Source organism: Carcharhinus amblyrhynchos, chromosome 7 (genome assembly GCF_965287045.1).
Source record: "Carcharhinus amblyrhynchos chromosome 7, sCarAmb.v2.hapA, whole genome shotgun sequence".
Classification (NCBI taxonomy): domain Eukaryota; kingdom Metazoa; phylum Chordata; class Chondrichthyes; order Carcharhiniformes; family Carcharhinidae; genus Carcharhinus; species Carcharhinus amblyrhynchos.
Genome location: NC_137330.1, coordinates 63,964,125 through 63,986,132, shown reverse-complemented (window position 1 = coordinate 63,986,132; position 22,008 = coordinate 63,964,125). Strand labels below are relative to the sequence as shown.

The 22,008-nt window shown below is 41.1% G+C and overlaps 1 protein-coding gene across 1 annotated transcript in view; it reads right to left on the bottom strand.

The window, feature by feature from the left end:
* mtcl3 (MTCL family member 3) overlaps positions 1–22,008 on the bottom strand; it is a 42,595-nt gene that overhangs the window by 3,886 nt on the left and 16,701 nt on the right. The window contains exon 4 of the mRNA XM_080192488.1: positions 2,198–2,269. Coding sequence (XP_080048614.1) covers positions 2,198–2,269 — 72 coding nt within the window. The remainder of the gene's footprint in view (positions 1–2,197; positions 2,270–22,008) is intronic.

Genomic DNA, 22,008 nt, shown 5'->3' with positions numbered 1-22,008 from the left:
AACCACTTTGTGCCTATCTCATTCCTCCCAGGGTTTTTGCACCCTGTCTGCATTTTCACTTTTTGTGTAGGGCCTTTGTCTTCAACTCCAAGTCCCTTTGATCATGTATATAAAAAAAGATTCATTGGATCTTGGAAAACCCAACCTCAGAGCTGAAGATGAAGGTTGATGTTAGTTTAATTGCATGAATTTTGAATCTTTTTTTCATGACACAATTGGAGGATCTCCATGGCACACTACTTGGGAACCACTGCTCTACAGGCATGGACTGATGAATACATTAATTATGTCAGTGCCAAATTAGCTCAGCTGGCATCGTGATCATACTTGAGTCTGAAGGCTCTCAGTTCAAATGTTGTTCTGTAAGCCTTAAGAGAGTAATTCAGATTGACACTTCAACACAATACTTCAGGAGTGCTGTTTCTCATTAGTTTGTGGTACCAATAACACTCAGGTTTAATCTCTGCACATACTTAGTTTTTGGGAGAGAGTGAACCTGGGAGGAAACAGTGTCAAAGGCCAACAGGTAAAAATGGTCAATGAGAAACAGTGAGATTGGAGAAAATAAATCCAAAGGTAAACATTGCAGCAGTTAGTGTGATGATGATTGAATAAAAAATTATGTTGAAAGGAAATCTGCACTCCCTTAACATTTTCCTAAAGGTTACACACTAAGTAATGAATGTCAATTGCACAAAACTTGCACATATGCATGCAGCTTTCAGGAGACCATTATGCTGCTCAATGCCACCTGACAATAAGCATCTTGTTGGTTTTTGGTGAGGCTGCTGACGAATGATCTCATGCCCAAATAAAAGTGCATAGGTTTGATGGATGTTGGCCACTCTGATCATGCTTCCAGAGCTTAATGATGAATTTGCACTGCCACTGCTGATATAAAGCAGTGGAGAACATCAAAAAAAAGCTAGAAGAGATGCAAAGCTAAGGATGGTGTAATATTCTAACTTCATGACACTGATTCTTACTTCAGTGGATTTAAGGTGTACAGTGGGCAGGGACTGTGTCACCCACTTAATGTCCTCATGTGGTGCCCAAGCCACTTTAATGATTGGTTTTCATTTGAAATAGAGAGGTGTCATTATCGAAACAACACTCAAAAACAGCTTACTGAGCTAAGGAGGCACACAAAATTTGATGACTTCTCCCCAGAACTGAGAAAGTGCAAGTGAAATGGAAGTGAAAGTGCAACAGGAGAGGCAATCACAGGGAGTACATTGGGGGACAGGCTGAGTATGAGTACATGAAGGCCCGATAGTCAATGGGATGGACTTGCATAAGCTCTAATGTTCTTTCTGACTCCATAAATATTTTAAAACTTAATGGGGCCGTTTTTTGAGCTCTGATTACTCTGCAGTGATCCTGTTAAGGATTAGTAGTTAGGCTGTTTTACATTTAGGTACCAATACTTACAGCATGTGCTGAGCTCATTCTGCTCATTAGGTCTGGCAAATTGAATTGAGTTCCTATATGCCTGCACATCATGGGACCCCTACGTACATATCTTAATGTGGTGTCAGCTTGGACCAGGTAGTCACTCTGGCTGTCCAGTTCCAAGACCAGCTGGCAATGCCTGTGAACCCATTGGGGGCGGTGGTTGTGAATGCAGCAATAAGAACAGTGCTGCAACTTTTGAGTGCCATTCTAAGCCCCCATAAGTCACATTGATACAAATTTGGACAATTAATCCTCAAAGCCATATAAAATATTGCGTCTTTTAGTTTCTATTAAAAATGGTGCCTTTTAATCCAGTGAAAAGTCTGACAACACCAGGTTTTAGTCCAACCTATTTAGTTGATAATATACTCACAAGCTTTCGGGGTTAGCCCCTTCGTCAGGTGAATGGAGAGTTCTGGCCTCAGACAGAACATATAAAGCACAGACAGTTTAGAGATTACTGATTAGAATGCAAATCCTTACACCTAACCTGCTGTTCAAGACCTGAAGTGGCTGATAATGTGAGTGGAAGGAGCACTGATCACAGTTTAAAGAGATGTGTATTGTCTCCAGACCTGGTGTTGTCAGACTTTTCACTGTGTTTACGCCAGTCCAACGCTGGCATACCCACATCATGCCTTTTAATCCACACAGTGGCCACTATTAGTCTTCAAAAGGTCTCCTGAAAAATTGTCATGGTACTGTCAAAAATCTATTATAAACCTCTTAATAATCACAATACCTCGTGAGTGACCTGTTGAGATTTCTTCTCAGATTTTTGCAGGTCTTTACTTCCTCGTCGCTTTAATGAAGACTATAAAGGAAAAGAAATCAGTTATCAAGATGGTCATTTTTAATTTGACCACGAATGAATGGAAAAATATTCATTACTGTTTAGCATTGACAAGTGATACATTCATGAAAAGTCCTTTGCAACCTCTTTACCATCAGTACTACACCCATTGATGTTCATTTGTTACATTTTTTGTGCAGATAATTAGATTGATTCTAACAGCAAATTAGCAAAATAAAAATCAACGCATTTTTCTTTGTATTCAGCTCAACTTTAGTGAGATCAAATACGTAATTTAAAATATTATGGTACTAAATTGTGCAATTGTTGCCCTACATGATGCTACATTTGTGAATTTTGTAGTTGGGCTATGTTTAAATAGTATTTATTTTGATTTAGCTGTCATGTTTCATGATAAAAAATATTTCAATTGTACATGTGAAATATTTAAATGGGCTGCATTTTGTCCACCACTGCATTCAGATCCTTTACATCATTCTTAACCCCCTAACCTACATATATTTCTTTAGCTGCCCTTCATAAAACTTAACGACTTGTACATATCCAGCTATATAATGTATCAAATTCAATAAACAAGACATTTACTCCATTGAACATACATTATAAGTACTTCCAATACCTGCTATTCCTGTAGGAATTGCTATAATGTGCATTTTCAATGTTAAAGCTACAACACATTGTGACAAATAACAGCTGCTATTTTATGCTTCAGAGCATATTACTCATAGCATGCAGCTGGTTTGACAGGTTTACAAGAACCAAAGTACTGGTTGATTTTTTTCTAGGCCAGCATCTTTTATCTCACCAGCAAGGAGGTTGATATAAACTGGTATGAGTTTAGACTATTTACACATTTCAGGTCAACAGTATTCTAACCACAAAACTTCATTTAAATGCCAGTATTGTGGAATGGGTGTGAATGGAGTGCAGAGCAACTCACAGATGAGGATCAGGAGACCAAATGGAAGGTACAGGGTGAAGGGTTACTGGATGTTAATAAAAATGACAATCAGGAGAGATGAATAACAATGTTTAACATTGCCAACCAAAATCAAAATTATGCTCAGTGTGTTGTAAAGTGTCAGGTATAGTTCAGTAGGTCTTATTAAGGTATTCATAACCTTAGTTGACTCAATAGCAAGTATTTATTAAATACTAGAAACTATCTACAGAAGTAAAGATCCAACATAGGGGCTGCAATTGTGCCATCCGTTGCGCTGGATTTGCTACAGGAAATTCTCGCGCCAGCTGATTCGTACCCACTTACATCTTCCAGCATCAGATTTTCGATAGCGTCTATTGTGCACCAGAAATCAATGGTGAGACTCAGAGACTTCAACTGGCATCTCCTACCCCGCCAGAGTATTTCACTCCAATGGGGATTATAGTAGCTCTCCACTTTCAGGGAGCTAGCAGCCTGATGCCACTGGAGCGAAGGTGGGGGTGCAATCAGGGACCCTTAGAGGATTGGGCTCAGGGTGGGGGGGTTCCCCAATGGCATTGGCATCTTGGCAGTGCCAGCCTGTATCCCTAGCACTGCCAAAGTGCCAAAGCCCAGGGGACAGTGCCAAGGGAACAGGGGATTTGGGGGGGCCCTACTGCCACTCTGCATAGGGATCAATGGGGGAAACAGGGAGGCCAGCGATTGGGCTCAGGAATGGTCTTGGGGCCAGCGATTGAGCTGGTCAGCAATCGGGAGGCCATCAGTGTGAAGCCTCTGCACATGCACTCTCTCAATACTGACAGATCAGTGCACTCTCAGTACCCCGCTCAGTGCGCTGATTTCAGCCTCTCCAATGGGGATAGGCCCAGCCTCCTGAAATTTAATTATATTCATGCTGGTAGCCTCTGCAGTGCAGAGAGCGTGGGAGATTTTCCTCCAAATTCCCACTGAAAAAACAACATGAATTACTCCAGTTTTCATGCAAATTTGACACTTCGAATTTTTGAGGGGAGAATTCCGCCCCATAGCTATGTCAATGCTTGCTTCCACACATGGCTCTGTCCAACATTACACCAACCACCATGTGTTGGTCACATACTCTCTTATATAGGTGGTACTATACTGAGTCCATGGTAACCCTTTATGTGCCAGATCCTTACACTACAATCTGCCAAGTCCTTATCCAATGTATTTACAAATTATCCCAGTTCAGCCCACACACTGTGTTATCTCATCACATCTACCCCAACAGTGTTGGTGGATTCCACACAATAATAGCATTCACGATCTCTGCGTTTACATTTTTCCAACAGTAGCTGTGATATATAGTGTTAATGGCTTGGATGGTGTAGATTTCTTGAAATGTGTATTGAAGAACTTTTTAAATCAATATGTGGAGGGTCTAAGAAGGGAGGGAGCTCTGCTGGACCTGATTCTGGGGAATGTAGCCTGACAGGTGGTTGAGGTGGTGGCAGTGGAGCATTTTAGTAAGAGCAATCGCAACATGGTACAATTTAAGCTCATTACGGACAAGGAAATAGACAAGCTGCAAAAAAAGAGTTTTGGACTGGGGGAAGAGTGGATTTTAGTAAAAAAGACAGGATCTGGCCAAGGTAGACTGGGAACAGCTACAAATGGGAAAGTCTACTGAAGAGCAGTGGAGAGCATTCAAAAAAGAAATGGAGAGGGTGCAAGCCCAGTGTGTTCCCTCTAGGGTGATAGGTGAGAAATAACAAGCCCAGAAAACCATGGAAGACCACAGATATTCAGGATACAACGAGAAGGAAAAGAAAGTACAAGGGAGCAAATTAGTTGAGGCATTAGTGAGGCATAGAAAGTGCAGAGTGGAGCTTAAGAAAGCAATTAGAAATGCAAAGGGGGATACGAGAAACCGGTGACTGGTAAAAGTAGGGAAAATCCCAACATATTCTATAAATATAGAAGTGGGAAGAGAATAACCAGGGCAAGAGTAAGACCCATTAGGGACCAAGGAAGCAATCTGTGAGTGGAGCCACAGGATACCGATTGACTGTATCCTTCACATTGCCTTCACCCAAGAAAATGAGGATGATAGTATGGAATTCAGGGAGAGACACAGGTTCTTGAGCAAATTGGCATTGGAAAGGACAAGGTATTGGAGGTGTTGACTACCTTTAAAGTGGATAAATCTCCTGGTCTGGATTAATTGTGCCCTAGGCTGCTATGGGAGGCCAGGGAGGAGATTGCAGGGGCTCTCATCTAAATTTTCAATTCTACTCTGGCCACTGGGGAGGTCATGATGTGGAGATGCTGGCATTGGACAGGGGTAAATACAGTAAGAAGTCTCACAACACCAGGTTAAAGTCCAACAGGTTTATTTGGTCGAAAAACCACTAGCTTTCGGAGCACTGCTCCTTCTGTTCGCAAACAGGGCATATAAAAACACAAACTCAATTTACAAAATAATGGTTGGAATGCGAGTCTTTACAGTAATCAAATCTTAAAAAGTACAGACAACGTGAATGAATGCGAGTTACTTCAGCAGTCACAGGCATTCGGCCTCTGATCTTCAGGTAAGCATTCTCCAAGGCAGCCTTCACGACACTTGACAATGCAGAGTCGCTGAGCAGACACTGATAGCCAAGTTCCGCATGCATGAAGACGGCCTCAACCGGGATTTTAGGTTCATGTCACACTATCTGTAACCCCTGTGACTTACCTGCTTTGCAAAATCTCACTAACTGTCCCAGCTGGAGACAATACACATCTTTAACCTGTGTTTAACCCTCTCTCCACTCACATTGTCTGTACCTTTAAGACTTGATTACCTGTAAAAACTCAGATTTCAACCATTATTTTGTAAATTGAGTTTGTGTCTTTATATGCCCTCTTTGTGAACAGAACTCCCACTTACCTGAAGAAGGAGCAGCACTCCAAAAGCTAGTGGCTTTTGCTACCAAATAAACCTGTGGGACTTTAACCTGGTGTTGTGAGACATCTCACTGGAGAGGTGCCAGATGACTGGAGAACAGCTAATGTAGTTCCACTATTTAAGAAGGGTTGTAGACATAAACCGGGATCTACAGACCAGTGAGTCTCACATCAGTGGTAGAAGCTATTAGAGAAACTTCTGAAGGAGAGCATCCATCTCTACTTGGAGAGGCAAAGCTTGATAGGGATAGTCAGCATAGCTTCGTCAGAGGGAGGTCATGCTTAACAAATTTGATTAAATTTTCTGGGGTGGTGAACAGATGTATAGATGAGGGTAATGTAGTTTATATGGATTTCAGCAAAGCCTTTGACAAGTTCCCAAGTGGGAGACTTGTAAAGAATGTAAATTCACAAGGGATACAGAGTAATTTGATAAAATGGATTGAAAATTGTCTCAGTGTAGGAGAGAGATGATGATGACACCAGAAAGCTGCTTTAGTGACTGGAAGCCAGTGTCCAATGGCATACAGGGGTCTGTGTTGGGCTCCTTATTATTTTTCATTTATATAAATTACATTGATGACTTTGTGGGGGACAGGATTAGTTAATTGGACGTGTAGTTAACAGTGAGGCAGAATGTCTTGGGCTACAAGAGGATATAGACGGAATGGTCAAATAAGTGGCAGATGGAATTTAACCCTGAAAAGTGTGAGGTGATACACTTTGGAAGGAGTAATTTGACAAGAAAGCACTTAATGAATGGTACGGCACTAGAAAGTTCTGTGGAACAAAGGGATCTTGGTACGTTTGTCCACAGATCTCTGACAGTGGAAGGGCATGTTAGAAGGGTGGTGAAAAGGGCATATGGGACATTTGCCTTTATCATTCAAGGCACAGATTACAAAAGCAGGGAAATCATGCTGGAGTTGTAGAAAACTTTGGTGAGGCCATAGCTGGAGTAGTATGTGCAGTTCTGATTGCTACATTATCAGAAGGATGTGATTACATTGGAGGGGGTGCAGAGGAGATTCACCAGGATGCTTCCTGGGATGGAACATTTAAGTTATGAAGAGCAGTTGCGTAGGTTTGGGTTGTTTTCATTGGAGCAGACAAGACTGAGGGGTGGCCTGATTGAGGTGTACAAGATTATGACTGACATGGACAGAGTGGATAAGAAGCAGCTGTTCCATTAATTGAAGGATCAATCACGAGGGGACGTAGGTTCAAAGTGAAGGACAGGAGGTTCAGATGTGAGGAAGAACTTCTTTATCCAAAGGATGGTGACAGTCTGGAATGCACTGCCTGGGAGGGTGGTGGAGGTGGGTTGCCTCAGATCCTTTAAAAAGCATCTGGATGAGCAATTGGCCCACCACAACATTCAGGGCTATGGGCCAAGCGCCGGTAGATGGGATTAGGTGGGAGTTCAGGTGTTTCCATTGCAGACTCGATGGGCTGAAGGGCCTCTTCTGTGCTGTATGATTCTAGGTATTATTAAACTATTTATAGTCTTAGGCAACTCAACAAGCACTTATAAACTGCTAGGAACTATGTACTTAGGCACAATAAAGATCCAAGCTAAAATCCCTCTCCATGCTTGCTTCTACACATGGTTCCATTCAATACTATATTGACCTCTAGGTGCAGGTCACATGTCCTCTTACATCATTATGTGGTTGCTACTCAGCTCACATCAACCCTTTATGTGCCCGACTTTTATACTACACTACAACTTGCAATTAGGCTTCACAGGGATGTAACCAAAAACATGGAAGCCAAAGGAAAGAAGATTAGATGAATGCTGAAAAGCTCATTGGTAGTGGAGAGAGGATGCTATAGAGTTCATAAATTAAGAAATGTTAGCTGAAGCCCAGTCCTTTTGAGGCAGACTGCACCTTAAAACCTTCAGTGAAAGCATTAGAAAACGCAAAGAACAATGCAGTAGATAAATTTCATTTTGTTACTGTAACTCTATTTTTAATTTCAAAACATTTTCTGCAACTCCTGAAAATGAAAACTAGAAACTACAGTTAAGGAAAAAGGGAAAATTAAAAATTCTCAGAGGAAGAATGCCAATTCGATCCCATGTTACCACCTGGTGACCACAGCGGGGAACTACAGAGTCACAGGCTGTCACATTAATGGGGAAATACTGGAGATGCTCAGCAGCACTGGCAACAGCTATGGAGATAATCTGATAAATGATCACAGATCCGAAATGTTAAGGCTGTTTCTCTCTCCACAGGTACTGCAGTTCTGCTGAACATTTCTAGCATCCATAGGTTTGTCAAACATGATTTCCCTATCACAAATCCCTGTTGACTTTTTCTGATCCCACTGATATTTTCTAGGTGTCCTGCTATCATATCCTTAATAATACTCTTACATTTTCCTGACTACTGATTTTAGGTTAACCAGTGTGTAATTCACAGTTTTCTCCTTCCTTCTTTTTTTAAAATTGTGGGATTACATTTGCCACCCTCCAATCTGCCAGGACTATTCCAGGGTCTACAAAATTTTGGCAAATAACAACCATCTCCCTGGCTACATCCTTTAGTACCCTCAGGCCTTGGGGATTTATCAACTTTCAGTCCCAATAATTTCTGCAGCACTTTTTTTCAGTAATACTAATTTCCTTCAATTCCTCCTTCTCACTAGGCCTTTGGTTCTCTCCCATTTCTGGGAAATTATTTGTGTCTTCCTCCATGAAGACAAAACTAAAATAGTTCTTTAATTGCGCTGCCATTTCCTTGTTCCCTATAATAAATTTTCCTATTTTGGACTGTAAGGGATCTATACTTGTCTTCTCTAATCTTTTTCTTTTTACATACTTAGGGAAGATTGAATAGTCTACTTTTATATTACTTGAAAGTTTACTCTCAAGCTTTATTTTTCCCATTTTAATCAATCTCTTGGTCCTCCTTTGCTGAATTCTAAAGTGCTTCAATCCTCAGGTTTGCTACACTTCCTTATGATTCACCGTTGGGATCTAATACTATTCTTAATTTCTTTTGTTAGCCATGGTTGGGCTGCTTTTCTTGTTGAGTCTTGTTGAGCCAGGAAGGAAGGTACTTTCCAACTGCTGCAATGCATACAGCTGTTTGTTCAATATTAGCATTGCCTATCCACCATCATGCCTTTCAATGAAGTTCCTCAATCTATTTTTGCAAACATATGCTTCAAAATTATATAGCTTCCTTTGTTTAGATTTAGGATTCTAGTTTTGGATCAGACTTCATCATCTTCCATCCTATTGAAGAATTATATAAAATTATGGTCACTGTTTACCAAAAGATCCTGCACAAAAAGATTATTAATTTACCCCTACTATTGCACAATATGAAATCTAGGATAGCCTGTTCAAGTTGGTTTCTCGATGTACTGGTCTAAAACACCATCACATCCCAGGAATTGATCTGCCACAGTATTATTGCTAATTTGGTTTACCTAGTCTACATATAAAGTCACCCATGGTTATTGTAGATACCCTTGACGAATGCATCTCTACTTTCCTGTTTAATGCTATCCCTAACTTTACCACTGTGTGTAGGCCTGTAGACAACTCTCACCAGTGTGCTCCTTCCCTTGTTGCTTCTTAGCTCTACCGAGACTGATTCTACATCTAGATTTTTTTGTGCCAATATCTTCTTCTCACTCTTGTACTGACTTCATTTGTGACTGACAATGCCAACTGATCTTTTCCACTTTGTCTGTCCTTCCTAAATACTGAATACCCTTATACTGAGTTTGCAGCCTTGGTCATCCTGCAACCATGTCTCTATTATTGCAATCATATCATACCTGTTGACATTTATTTGTGCTATTAATTTGTCTATTTTCTTATGTTCTGTGCATTGAAATATAGTGTCTTCAGATTAGTCTTTTTAACATTTTTATACATTTTTTGAACTGTGGCTCTATTTTCTGCTAGTCCTTGTTTCCTTTGCCTTCTGCTTATGCTTTCTATTTTTCTGTGTTTCATGTATTTGTTTCCCCTCGCTTGTGTCCCCCTGCTCAGGTTCTTATCCCCCTGCCAGTCTAGTTTAAATCCTCCATAAAAGTACTAGTAAATACCCTGTGAAGATATGTATTCCAGTTCAGCTGAGGTGCAACCTCTCCCCAAAGGAATGTCTCCTCCTAGCTAATGTTTTCACTATTTTGACCTGAATTTTCTTGTCAATCTTCTTTGAAACTTCCCCAGTGCTTCAGGGTCTTTTTAAAACTTAAGCAACACTATGATCTCAGGAAACAGATATTCATGGTGTGAATTTACATTTATATCGCAACTTTAATTTCCTCAAGATGTCCTCCAGTGCTCCTGAACATCTGCTGAAAGGTAAGCCAATTTTCATACAACAAGATCCCACTTAGAGCGAAGATCCCAGCTAACAACGTTTTGTTGGCAGGACATAAATATTAACCTGAGCACTAAGTAGAGTCCCTTAACTTCTTCAAATGCAGGCATGAGACCTTTCATACTAATGCTGTATTTTACTGTATACTGAGGCGCCATCTTTCATGTAGAGCGTGGACTTCCATTGTACTGCTCTGAAGTGTCAACGTGAAGTGTGTGCCCAAGTTCTGGAGTGTGGCTTGAATCCATGGCTATCTTAGAGGCAAATGTGATAATAGTGATCAAAGTTGTCACTTTACTAATAATCACTTCACCTTGACTAAAAATGTTCACTCCCAAATCCTTTTTTCCTCATCCAAATGTATTCCTAATATTAGTTTACTTCATATTAACTATGAATTAAATCATTTGAAAATAGCCTCCATCAGAAATTAGCAAGTCTAAATCTTAAAATCTGGTAACTCAATGGAAGGAAAAAGAAATTCGATTTAAAAAAAACTGATAATGATTTGGTTGATTATTGTCATATGTTTTCATGAAAAGCATTGTTTCTTGTGCGCTATACAGACAAAGCATACCGTTCACTAATGAACCCTAAGGAACACTGAATGATGATTTTATATATGATGATTCTATATAATCTAAGAGGACTCATTCAGCGTGTGATGATTTGCCATTTTAAAACAATGGCCTGGATTTTTGCCACAATGGAAAGTTTCTTTGTTGTGGCAAAAATGGCAGAAGTCCCGCACCGCCACCACCCCACCGCTCCGCCAAAACATGGCACTTCCCATTTTTGTCAAGGCAGGAATGGGGAAGGCATGTTTCATATACGTATGTTTAGAAAGAAATCCGGATATTCAAATCATCATCAGCTGCCTTCATTCAAGTTGGATTTTAATAGACTAGGAATACGAAAACTGAAGTGTGCAGAGCAGATCCACTAAGAACAAAGGTGAACTTGGTGTATTTCTTTGGAGAGCCAGGAGAACCTCCTTTGAAGAGGCTGGATGCCCCTGTGAAAATTGCTTTAAAATTTTATTCACTACCCCAGAAGTGACACAAAGCAAATTCAATTTGTATTCTCTTAACCCAATAGACACCAGGATTAGGCTCCTGGTCTCAAAGGATAACTTACTTTACCCTACTGATCAGGGAGAACTTTGCGCTGAAGAAGTGCACATACTACTTTGTACAAAACTAGACAGAAGGTAGGCAATGGCATCTCGCACACAGACACCAAAGAAATCAGTCACTGAGCAGCTGGAAGCTGGAGAGAGAGGAATTGCTCAAGAGGAAAAGGCAGCAGCACATGTATCAGGAAGGAAGAGGAGATAGTGCAGGACAACCAGTTATTACCATCTGGGAAAACACTGCAGGTCATCAAATCTCAAAATAACAGAAAACCACTGTGAAAAATAGCTGAGGTTAAGATGTGAGGTGATAACAGGTAGATGTCACATGCTCCAGCAGTAACTCTAGCCGCAATCCATCATCCCCATACTCTGCCTATGCTGTGAAGGTAACCATTGGTCTTAATATCTATGCCTCAGCATTTTTCCAGGACTCATCATGGAGACCTGTCTGGTATATCCTGGTCAGCAGCAAAACACCTCCAGTAAGGCTGTAGCTAATGCCCTATTTGCTTGTGCAGGGGATCACATTAATTTCCCTATTGATTTGCTGTCTCAGTTGCAGAGAGCTATGGCCTTTTCCAAATTAGCAGGCTTCTTTCAGATGCAAGGTGTTTTGATTGCTCCCATGTTACAATAAAGGCCCTGACTTAATATGCAGATAGCTTTGTCAACTGAAAACTCTTTTAGCCGCTCAATGGCCAGTTGGTTTGTGACCACTTTCTGGCTGAAGAAATTCTGTTTTAAAGGATCATCCCTTTAGCCTGCGTTGTGCCCTCTGGTTCCAGTTTTTCCTACTAGTGGAAACATCCTCTCTACTTCCACCTTATCCAGACCTCACAGTCTTCTATAAGTTTCAATAAGATCCCTTCTCATCCTTCTAAACTCCAACAAGTTCAGTCCCAGAGTCCTCAACCGTTCCTCATACGCCAAGCTCTTCATTCTAGGGATCATTCTTGTGAACTTCTTCTGGACTCTTTCCAAGGCCAGCACATCCTTCCTTAGATATGGGGTCCAAAACTGCTCACAATACTCCAAATGGGGGCTGACCAGAGCCTTATACAGCCTCAGAAGTACATCCCTGCTCTTGTATTCTAACCTTCTCGACATGAATGCTAACATTGCATTTGCCTTCCTAACTGCCGACTGAACCTGCACATTAACCTTAAGAAAATCTTGAACAAGGACTCCCATACCCTTTGTGTTTCTGATTTCCTAAGCATTTTCCCATTTAGAAAATAGTCTATGTCTTCATTCATCCTTCCAAAGTGCTTAACCTCACATTTTTCTACATTGTATTCCATCTGCCACTTCCTTGCCATTCTCCTGACCTGTCCAAGTCCTTCTGCAATCCCTCTGCTTCCTCAATACTACCTGTCCCTCTACATATCTTTCTATCACCTGCAAACTTAGCAATAGTGCCTTCAGTTCTTCCCTCCAAATCATTAGTGTATATTGTGAAAAGTTACGGTCCCAGCACTGACACCTGACACTCACTAGTCACCAGCTACCATCCTGAAGTAGATCCCTTTATCCCCACTGTCTGCCTTCTACCAGCCAGCCAATCCTTTATTCATGTCAGGATCTTACCCTTAATACTATGAATACATAACTTATTTAACAGCCTCCTATACAGCACCTTGTCCAAAGGCCTTCTGGAAATCTAAATAAATCATAAGAACATAAGAAATAGGAGCAGGAGTAGGCCATCTAGCCCTTCGAGCCTGCCCCGCCATTCAATAAGATCATGGCTGATCTGTCATGGCTCAGTTCCACTTTTCCGCCCTCTCCCCATAACCCTTAATCCCCTCTCTTATCAAGAACCCATCAACCAGCTTCTTAAAAATATTTAGCGAGGTAGCCTCCACCACTTCAACGGGCAGAGAATTCCAGAGATTCACCACCCTTTGAGTGAAGAAGTTCCTCCTCAACTCCGTTCTAAACCGCCTCCCCTTTATCTTGAGGCTGTGCCCCCTAGTCCTACTGTCTATTTTGAGCGGGAAGAGTCTCTCCACCTCTATCCTATCCATCCCATTCATCATCTTATACGTCTCAATGAGATCTCCCCTCATTCTTCTAAACTCTAATGAGTACAAGCCTAGTTTATTCAGCCTCTCCTCATAGCTCAACCCCCTCAACTCCGGTATCAGCCGAGTAAACCTCCTCTGCACTCCCTCCAAGGCCAAAATATCCTTGCGCAGGTGCGGCGCCCAAAACTGCACACAGTACTCCAGCTGCGGCCTCACCAATGCCCTATACAGCTGCAGCAAGACCTCCCTACTTTTATATTCAATCCCCCTCGCTATGAAGGCCAGCATCCCATTCGCCTTCCTGACCACCTGCTGCACCTGCAAGCTGGGTTTTTGCGACTCATGCACAAGGACCCCGAGGTCCCTCTGCACCATCACCTGCTGCAGTTTTTCGCCATGTAAGTAATAGTCCTTCCTACCATTCTTGCTACCAAAGTGGACCACCTCACACCTGCCAACATTAAATTCCATTTGCCATTTCCTGGCCCATTTGCCCAGCCTATCTAGATCCTTCTGCAGACTCTCCACACCCTCCGCACAATTTGCACGTCCACTTGTTCTCCTTTATCTAACTTCCTTGTTAGCTCCTCAAAGAACTCAAACAGATTTGTCAGACATAACCTCCCCTTGATGAAGCCATGCTGACTCAATCCTTCTTTATCATGCACTTGCAAGTACTCTGTGATCTCATCTTTAATAACAGACTATAAAATCTTGCCAATGACCGAAGTCAGGCTAACCGGCCTATAATTTCCAATCTGCTGCCTCCCTCCCTTCTTAAACAGCGGTGTTACATTACTTACTTTCCAGTCTTCTGGTACCCTCCCTGCCTCAATCGATTCCTGAATGTTCACCACCAATGCCTCCATAATTTCCTCAGCTATCACTTTTAGAACCCTAGGGTGTAGCCCACCCAGTCCAAGTGATTTATCCAACTTCAGAACCTTCTCCTTAGTGATGGCCACTACATTCATCTGTGCCCCCTGACTTTCCTGGAGCTCTGGCATCCTACTGGTATCTTCCACTGTGAAGACTGATGCAAAGTAACTACTCAGTTCCTCTGCCATTGCTTTGTTTCCAATTATTATTTCTCCAGTGGTCCAATGGCTATTTTTGCCTTTCTCTTACCTTTTAAATGTCGAAAAAATTATTCCCATCTTCTTTTATATTATTAGCTAGCTTACACTCGTATTTCATTTTCTCCCCTCTTATAGCTTTTTTAGTTGTCTTCTGCTTGCTTTTACAGGTTTCCCAATCCTCTGGCTTCCCACTAATCCTTGCCAATTTGTATGCTTTTTCTTTTGCTTTTATGCTGTCCTTGACTTCCCTCATCAGCCATGAGTGCCTTGTCCTCCCCTTCGTATGTTTCCTCCTCCTTGGGATGAATTTCTGTTGTGCTTCCTGAATAACTCTCAAACACTCCTGCCATTGCTGTTCCACTGTCTTCCCTGCTGGAAAGGATTCCCTTTCCAATCAACTCTAGCCAGCTCCTCCCTCATGTCTTTGTAGTTACCTTTATTTAATTGTAACATCATTACACCTGATTCCAGCCTCTCCCTCTCAAACTGCAGGGTAAATTCTATCATTTTGTGGTCACTGCTCCCTAAGGGTTCCTTCACCTTAAGTTCCCTAATCAGGTCTGCTGCATTATACATCACTAAGTCCAGAATTGCCTGTTCCCTAGTAGGTTCTGTCACAAGCTGCTCCAAAAAAAAAATCTTAGACATTCCACAAATTCCTTTTCTTGGGATCCACTACCACCTGATTTTCCCAGTCCACCTGCATACTGAAGTCCCCCATGATTACAGTAATATTGCCTTTTTTATATGTCTTTTCTATTTCCTGATTTATTTCTGCTCCACATCCTGACTACTGCTAGGGGGAACTGTACATAACTCCTATCAGGGTCTTTTTACCTTCGCAATTCCTCAACTCCACCTACAGAGATTCTATGCCTTCTGATCCAATATCACTTCTTGCTATCGATTTGACTTCATTCCTCACTAACAATGCAATCCTGCCCCTTTACCTATCTGCCTGTCCTTCCAATAGGACACATATCCTTGGATATTTAGATCCCAGCCCTGATCCTCTTGCAGCCATGTCTCTGCGATAACCATTTCATTTCATTCCAATTACCATTCTTTTGGATTTCTGGAGTGTACAAATGCACACAAAACCATACAGAAGTATAAGTAAATATGTTCAAAATGAAATGGTACATCAACGGTGACCACATTAATGCTTTTGATAGGATGACAAACTTTAGTTCTTGCACATTCTGATGCTCTTCCCGGACATGAGGCTGATAATAATATTTAAATCAGTGGGGTGAATATGATTAACTGGGAGTGGGTGGGGGATAATATCTAGAAGGGTGGGGTGGGGGGGGGGGGGGTCGATATCCAGAGGAGGGTGGGTAACTGACAGACCTCTCTGTTCTGTGCAACAAAACAGAGATCTGCGCATGTGTGACTGCGCCCTCTATTGTGAGCAGCTGGCTTTCTGGTGAAGTTCAGCCCTGCCCTTCTTCCTATGGCATGAAACAGATTGTGCATCTTTTTTGTTGCACAAAGTGGTATAAAATTACGTTTTCAATCTCGCCCAAAAATGGATCTGAAACTCATGCATTTTCTCGTTCATTTGGCACTTCAATTTTTTTGGGTAAGATTGCCCCATAATCTATTCCACATAACAGGGAGAATCTTACCAAAAATGGCAAAGTGTCAAGACTGACTGAAGACCAGCATGCTTCCCTCCAGAGAAACAGGCAGGTTTGCTCGTCAGATCTTTGCCCAAAAAGAAAAATATGGGCATGTGTTTCATGCCGTCATGGCACAGTGGTTAGCCCTGCTGTCTCACAGCTCCAGGCACGTGGGTTCAATTCCCGGCTTGTCACTATGTGTGTGGAGTTTGCACCTTTGCCTTGTGTCTGCGTGGGTTTCCTCTGGGTGCTCTGGTGTGATGACTTCAGTCAAGCAAATAAGGTTGGCTTGCTGAAGAATGAACTCCCTGACTGACCCTATCAGGAAGCCTCATGTTCCCTATTTAAAACAAGTGCGTCAGTCTCTCTATCTGATGAAGCACTCTGATGTTATAGTATGTCTTGTAAATAAAGGAATTTTTGGTGATAGGACCTTCACCTCCATGGAGTTATTACATCGGTTTCCTCCCACAGTCCAAAGATGTGCGGGTTAGGTTGATTGGCCATACTAAATCGCCCCTTAGTATCCCGGAACGTGTAGGTTAGAGGAATTAGCGAGGTAAACGTGTGAAGTTAAGGGAATAGTGCCTGGGTGGGATTGTTGTCGGTGCAGGCTCGATGGGCCAAACAAATGGCCTCCTTCTGCATTGTAGGGATTCTATGATTCTATGTTGAGGAACAGGGCCTACATGCAAAGCCTGGCTGGATTGAGATTGGGACACCATTTTGTAAAGGGATCACAGGAAAAGAAAACTTCCTCCACCCCATCACTGAGCTCTCAGGGGCTCCCACTGCCCCTGCGATCAAAAGCCAGCACCTCATAAATTTGCAGGGGGTGGCAGCAAATACCAGCGTTCAGGCTGTACTCCCAAGGAAAATTGTAGTGTTCCTGGAGGCATATTGAGGAAGCTTCTTTACTTCTCCAATCCAACCACAGCAAAATAAAAATATTCTAAAGTCTGCAAACAGTACTCAAAGATTCTCCAAGCTGCAACTTCCAAAATGAAGCACTTCCAGTATTGTGATCTGATTGGAGGATAAATTTCTTCTAACTCATCATGAGTTACATTTGGTGGGGGAATTTTCCATCCCCTTTTTTGGCAGGGGGAATGGCGGCAGGAGTGGAGAATCTAATGGCAGCTTCCAAACAGCTTTTATGCCGTTGGGGTTTCCCGTTCTGATTGCTTCACACCCTTCCAATGATGTAATGTGTTCCCACCATGAAAGTTTATAATATCATTGGCAGACTTCCCCACTCTATTATCTCTCCACGCTTTCACATTAGTTAATCTTCCCCACGACCATGACATCAATTTGGCAGGGTTTACAACAGCTTCTGAGAAACGGGGACTTGGTGAAGAGATTCTGCCAGAGCCACAGCCCCCAATGGGGAGGAAAGGGTCATGCTCAGGCAGTGCAATGGGGAAGTGCCAAGAGCATTTCTGGCAAGGGAGTCTTCTGATGGAGAGGTTTGTGGGGGATGGTTTCCCGTATCCATGGGATGGAGGGGCTTTCCCTGGCGGAAGAGCCACATGCATGGGCTGTTCCCTGTGTCCCTGAGAGGCGAACCCCTTTCTTATTTTTGTTATGTGTAGATTGGTGCCGATGATACTGGTGAGATGGGCTCTGAACCAGCATAATGTTGTGAGACGCAAGTGTCGAAAGAGTATGGCGAGAAATGCCAACGGTGGAGCCGACGGGTTACACATCGCTTTTCCTGCTTCAGTTGACACAGTAAATTCCTCCATTGTGTTTTAGACATACCAACACTGGTCAATCTCAATGTAATATATACTAATGAGCTTGTAATAAAAATCAACAAGCAAACATATCAAAGACAACACTGGAACTGCAAGTACAACCATTATTGGGTGAAACAAGATGCCTCACTACAGAATGCAACCCCACATCAATATTCCCAACTTAAACTTTGAACTTGTTGAACAGTGTGTGTAAATTTGGAGATATAACCTATGTAGGAGATATAACCTATTCTACTTCTGGCAATTTCCTCCCCAGTGGTGGGATTAATGCAGCATAACAACTGATGACAGACTGCTAGATTCCTGGATAGCTCACAAAGGAGTCTCTCCATTTTCTGACTTCCTTTGTTAATATTTCCACAAATTGTTATTTGTCATTTATATTAATGATTTGAATGAGAATATAGGGGCATGGTTAGTAAGTTTGCTGATGACACCGAGATTGGTGGCATACTGGACAGAAAGGAAGGTTATCTCCAATTGCAGCAGAATCTTGATCAATTGAGCCAGTGGGCTGATGAATGGCAGATGGAGTTTAATATAGACAAATACAAGGTAATGCATTTTGTACTTTGAACCAGGGCAGGACTTACTCAGTTAATGGTAGGGCGTTGGGGAGAGGTACAGAACAAAGAGATCTGGGGGTGCCTTTCACTCCTTGAAAGTGGAGTCACAAATGGACAGAGTGGTGAAGAAGGCATTCGGCATGTTTGGTTTCATCAGTCAGAACATTGAATACAGGAGTTGGAATGTCTTGATGAAGTTGTACAAGACATTAGTATTCCAAGTGCAGCCTTACCATGTGTAATTCTGGTCACCCTATTATAGGAAGGATATTATTAAACTAGAAAGAGTGCAGAAAAGATTTACTAGGATGCTACCAGGACTTGATGGATTAAGTTTAAGGAGAGGCTGAATAGACTGGGGCTTTTTTTCTTGGAGTGTAGGAGCCGGAGGGGTGACCTTATAGAGGTCTATAAAATAATGAGGGGCAAAGACAAGGTAAATAGTCAATACGTTTTCCCAAAAGTAGAGGAATCTAAAACTAGAGGGCATAGGTTTAAGGTGAGAGGGGAGAGATACAAAAGTGTCCTGAGGGGCAATTTTTTCACTGAGGGTGGTGAGTGTCTGGAACAAGCTGCCAGAGGTAGTAGTACAAGCAGGGACAATTTTATCTTTTAAAAAGCATTTAGATAGTTACATGGGTACGATAGGTATAGAGCGATATGGGCCAAATGCGGACAATTGGGGTTAGTTTAGGGGTTTCAAAAAAAAAAAGGGCGGCATGGACACGTTGAGCCGAGGGGCCTGTTTCCGTGCTGTAAGCCTCTATGACTCTATGAATTCCAAATCTATCATTTTTGCCACCAATGCTGTGAAACACTTAATCATCATGGTATATTCATCTCGCTGCAGTGATCTCCAGCTACCAACATTCTATTATTAAAGCTTGTTTGGGAACTGGGTTGTATCGTGGATTAGACATAATCTTCTAGTTCTGAGACTGAGATTGAAAACACTAGCCTAAATTTATGGGATGAAAGATGCCTCCATCTGTTTGCTGTAAGGGTTCTATGTGAAATGAGTGTGTACAGTCATAATGCAAAATCTACAGGGCATGGGTCAACAATAAAATAACTATGCCACATTTGACACTAATTGGAAATGTTACTGTAGTTGAGAATTCTGATTAATTCTAAATGCCCAATGTGAGGATAATTAGTAGCTAATGTTTTAATATGCAGTTTGAGAATAATACAAAATACTTAAGTAACATACTAATAATGTCTCTGAGAAATGAATTTGTAATTTGCCAGTAAAATAAAAGATGTATTCATAAAAAATACCAGCACAAGTCATACACAAATTATGCAACACAGTAAATTACCCATGCATATCCAGGCTGGGGGATAATGTCAAATGATAAAGGTGCCTTTATTTCGTATTAGCGTTGGTTTAAACTGGTTAGAGAAATGCTGAATCCTAAGAAACCATTTTTGGGAGTGAAATGGACAGACGAATAACAGATCAATATTTGAAGGTATCAAACTATAATTGATTGAAGAACATGCCATTGTTAGATTGACAGAACAATGAATGAATGAAATTGCTTTTAATTAAATGCTGGGCTTTATAATCTGATAACAAAAACTATAACCATTCTGCTTTTTGGCATGAAATCTGAGCTCTTTTGGGAAACCCTCATAACTCATTTGCTATGTAAGTGAAATCAGAGATCTTCCTTTTGGCTGAAGCAAATTTGTCTTGTCTTAATTGTATGTTTGTCTAAATACTGTTAATTTGTAATATTTTTTATTCTAACATTTCAATGTTTGAATAAAACTAGTATTAAAACAATAAAATGTTATTACGATTTGAAGGCTGAGTTTCGTTTACCTTTGCAAGAGTGTACTTATCAAAGTTGCTTTTTAGAACTTTCTAAAGTGATTCAGCATCCAAATTAGAATTTTCCACTTCAGTTATTCAGATAGCTAATTTAGAAAATGGATGCAAAATGTTTTCCTGATGCTGGGGCTGAGGCATGGTATTGGGGCAGAGTGAAGGATGCTTTATCTAATTTGCATGTGTGGTTTGAGAGTATTAGATCCTGACAGTCATTTGAAAGAGTTTAATTCCTCAACAAAATGATCCTCATCTTAATAAGAGCATTAATTATTAAAATAAAATATGCCCTAAATTTTGCAGAATGACTTCCTACTAACAAATCAACATGAAATAGAATTCAAGAATTACTGAATAAAATAATTTTGTTCAGTTTCTGTCTTTGTTACAATTAAATGTAGAAAATAACAAATAACTAGGGATAATCCCTCTCCTGTAATTTGAAACACTGTAATTTTCCTTATTTCACAAGAGGTGATTATTATATTTTAAAGAATTAGCCCTTGGACCCATGGTGTGCATAAAACTTGGACAATGGCATAAAATGCATAATAGCTGACTGTGTTAATGACACAAACATTTAAACAGGAGGCTGATTCAATTTCTAAAAATCCAGTCAGGGTTATTAATTTGACTGGTTGTCAAATCACATTGAAGAGAAAAACACAAAATAATGAATATAAAAGGCACATTCCATTCATTTTAAAGCACAGTATGAATAGTCACACCCTAAGTGCAAGGGAGCAGAGTAAAAATTGGGACATTGCCATAGAGACATAGGGTGGGGTTTTCTGGCGGCGCTTACCCCAAGACCAGCAAATCCTGCCCGAAGTCAATGGACCTTTGCATCATTCGTGCTCTGCCTGCTACAATTTTTGTGGCAGGTGGGATGGTAAAATTCCGCCCATTGAATTTTACAGCAAGGAAAGAAGCCCTTCGGCCCATCGTGTCTGCATTGGCCATCAAGCACATACTCATACTAATCCCATTTTCCAGCACTTGGCCCAAGCCTTATATCCTATGGCATTTCAAATGTTCATCTAAATACTTCTTAAATGTTGTGAGGGTTTCTGCTTCTACCACCCTTTCAGGCAGTGAGTTTGAGATTCTCAAGACCTCCCCAGGTGAAAAAGGTTTTCCTCACATCTCCTATTACCCTCCTGTCCCTTAACTTAAACATGGGTGACCTCCCTTCTAAAAAGGTATACGATTGTAATCAACTGCTCTTCAAAAATATCTCCAAACCGCTAGATTGTGGTTAGTAAGTTAAATAAAATGTTTAGGTCCCCGCCAAAGTCAAGAAATATGAATTTGGGGCTGGACATTAACTCATTACGACTATTAGATTGTCTTAAAGTAGTGTTTTTAATATTAATAATTTTACCTCCAGTTTTTTGCTGATGAAAATAAATGTAATGGTAATCATGATTTCCAAAAAAAAATTACTTCATTTTGAGTAAATGCTTAGGGTACTAATGATAATGTGCTATTGATATATTTTA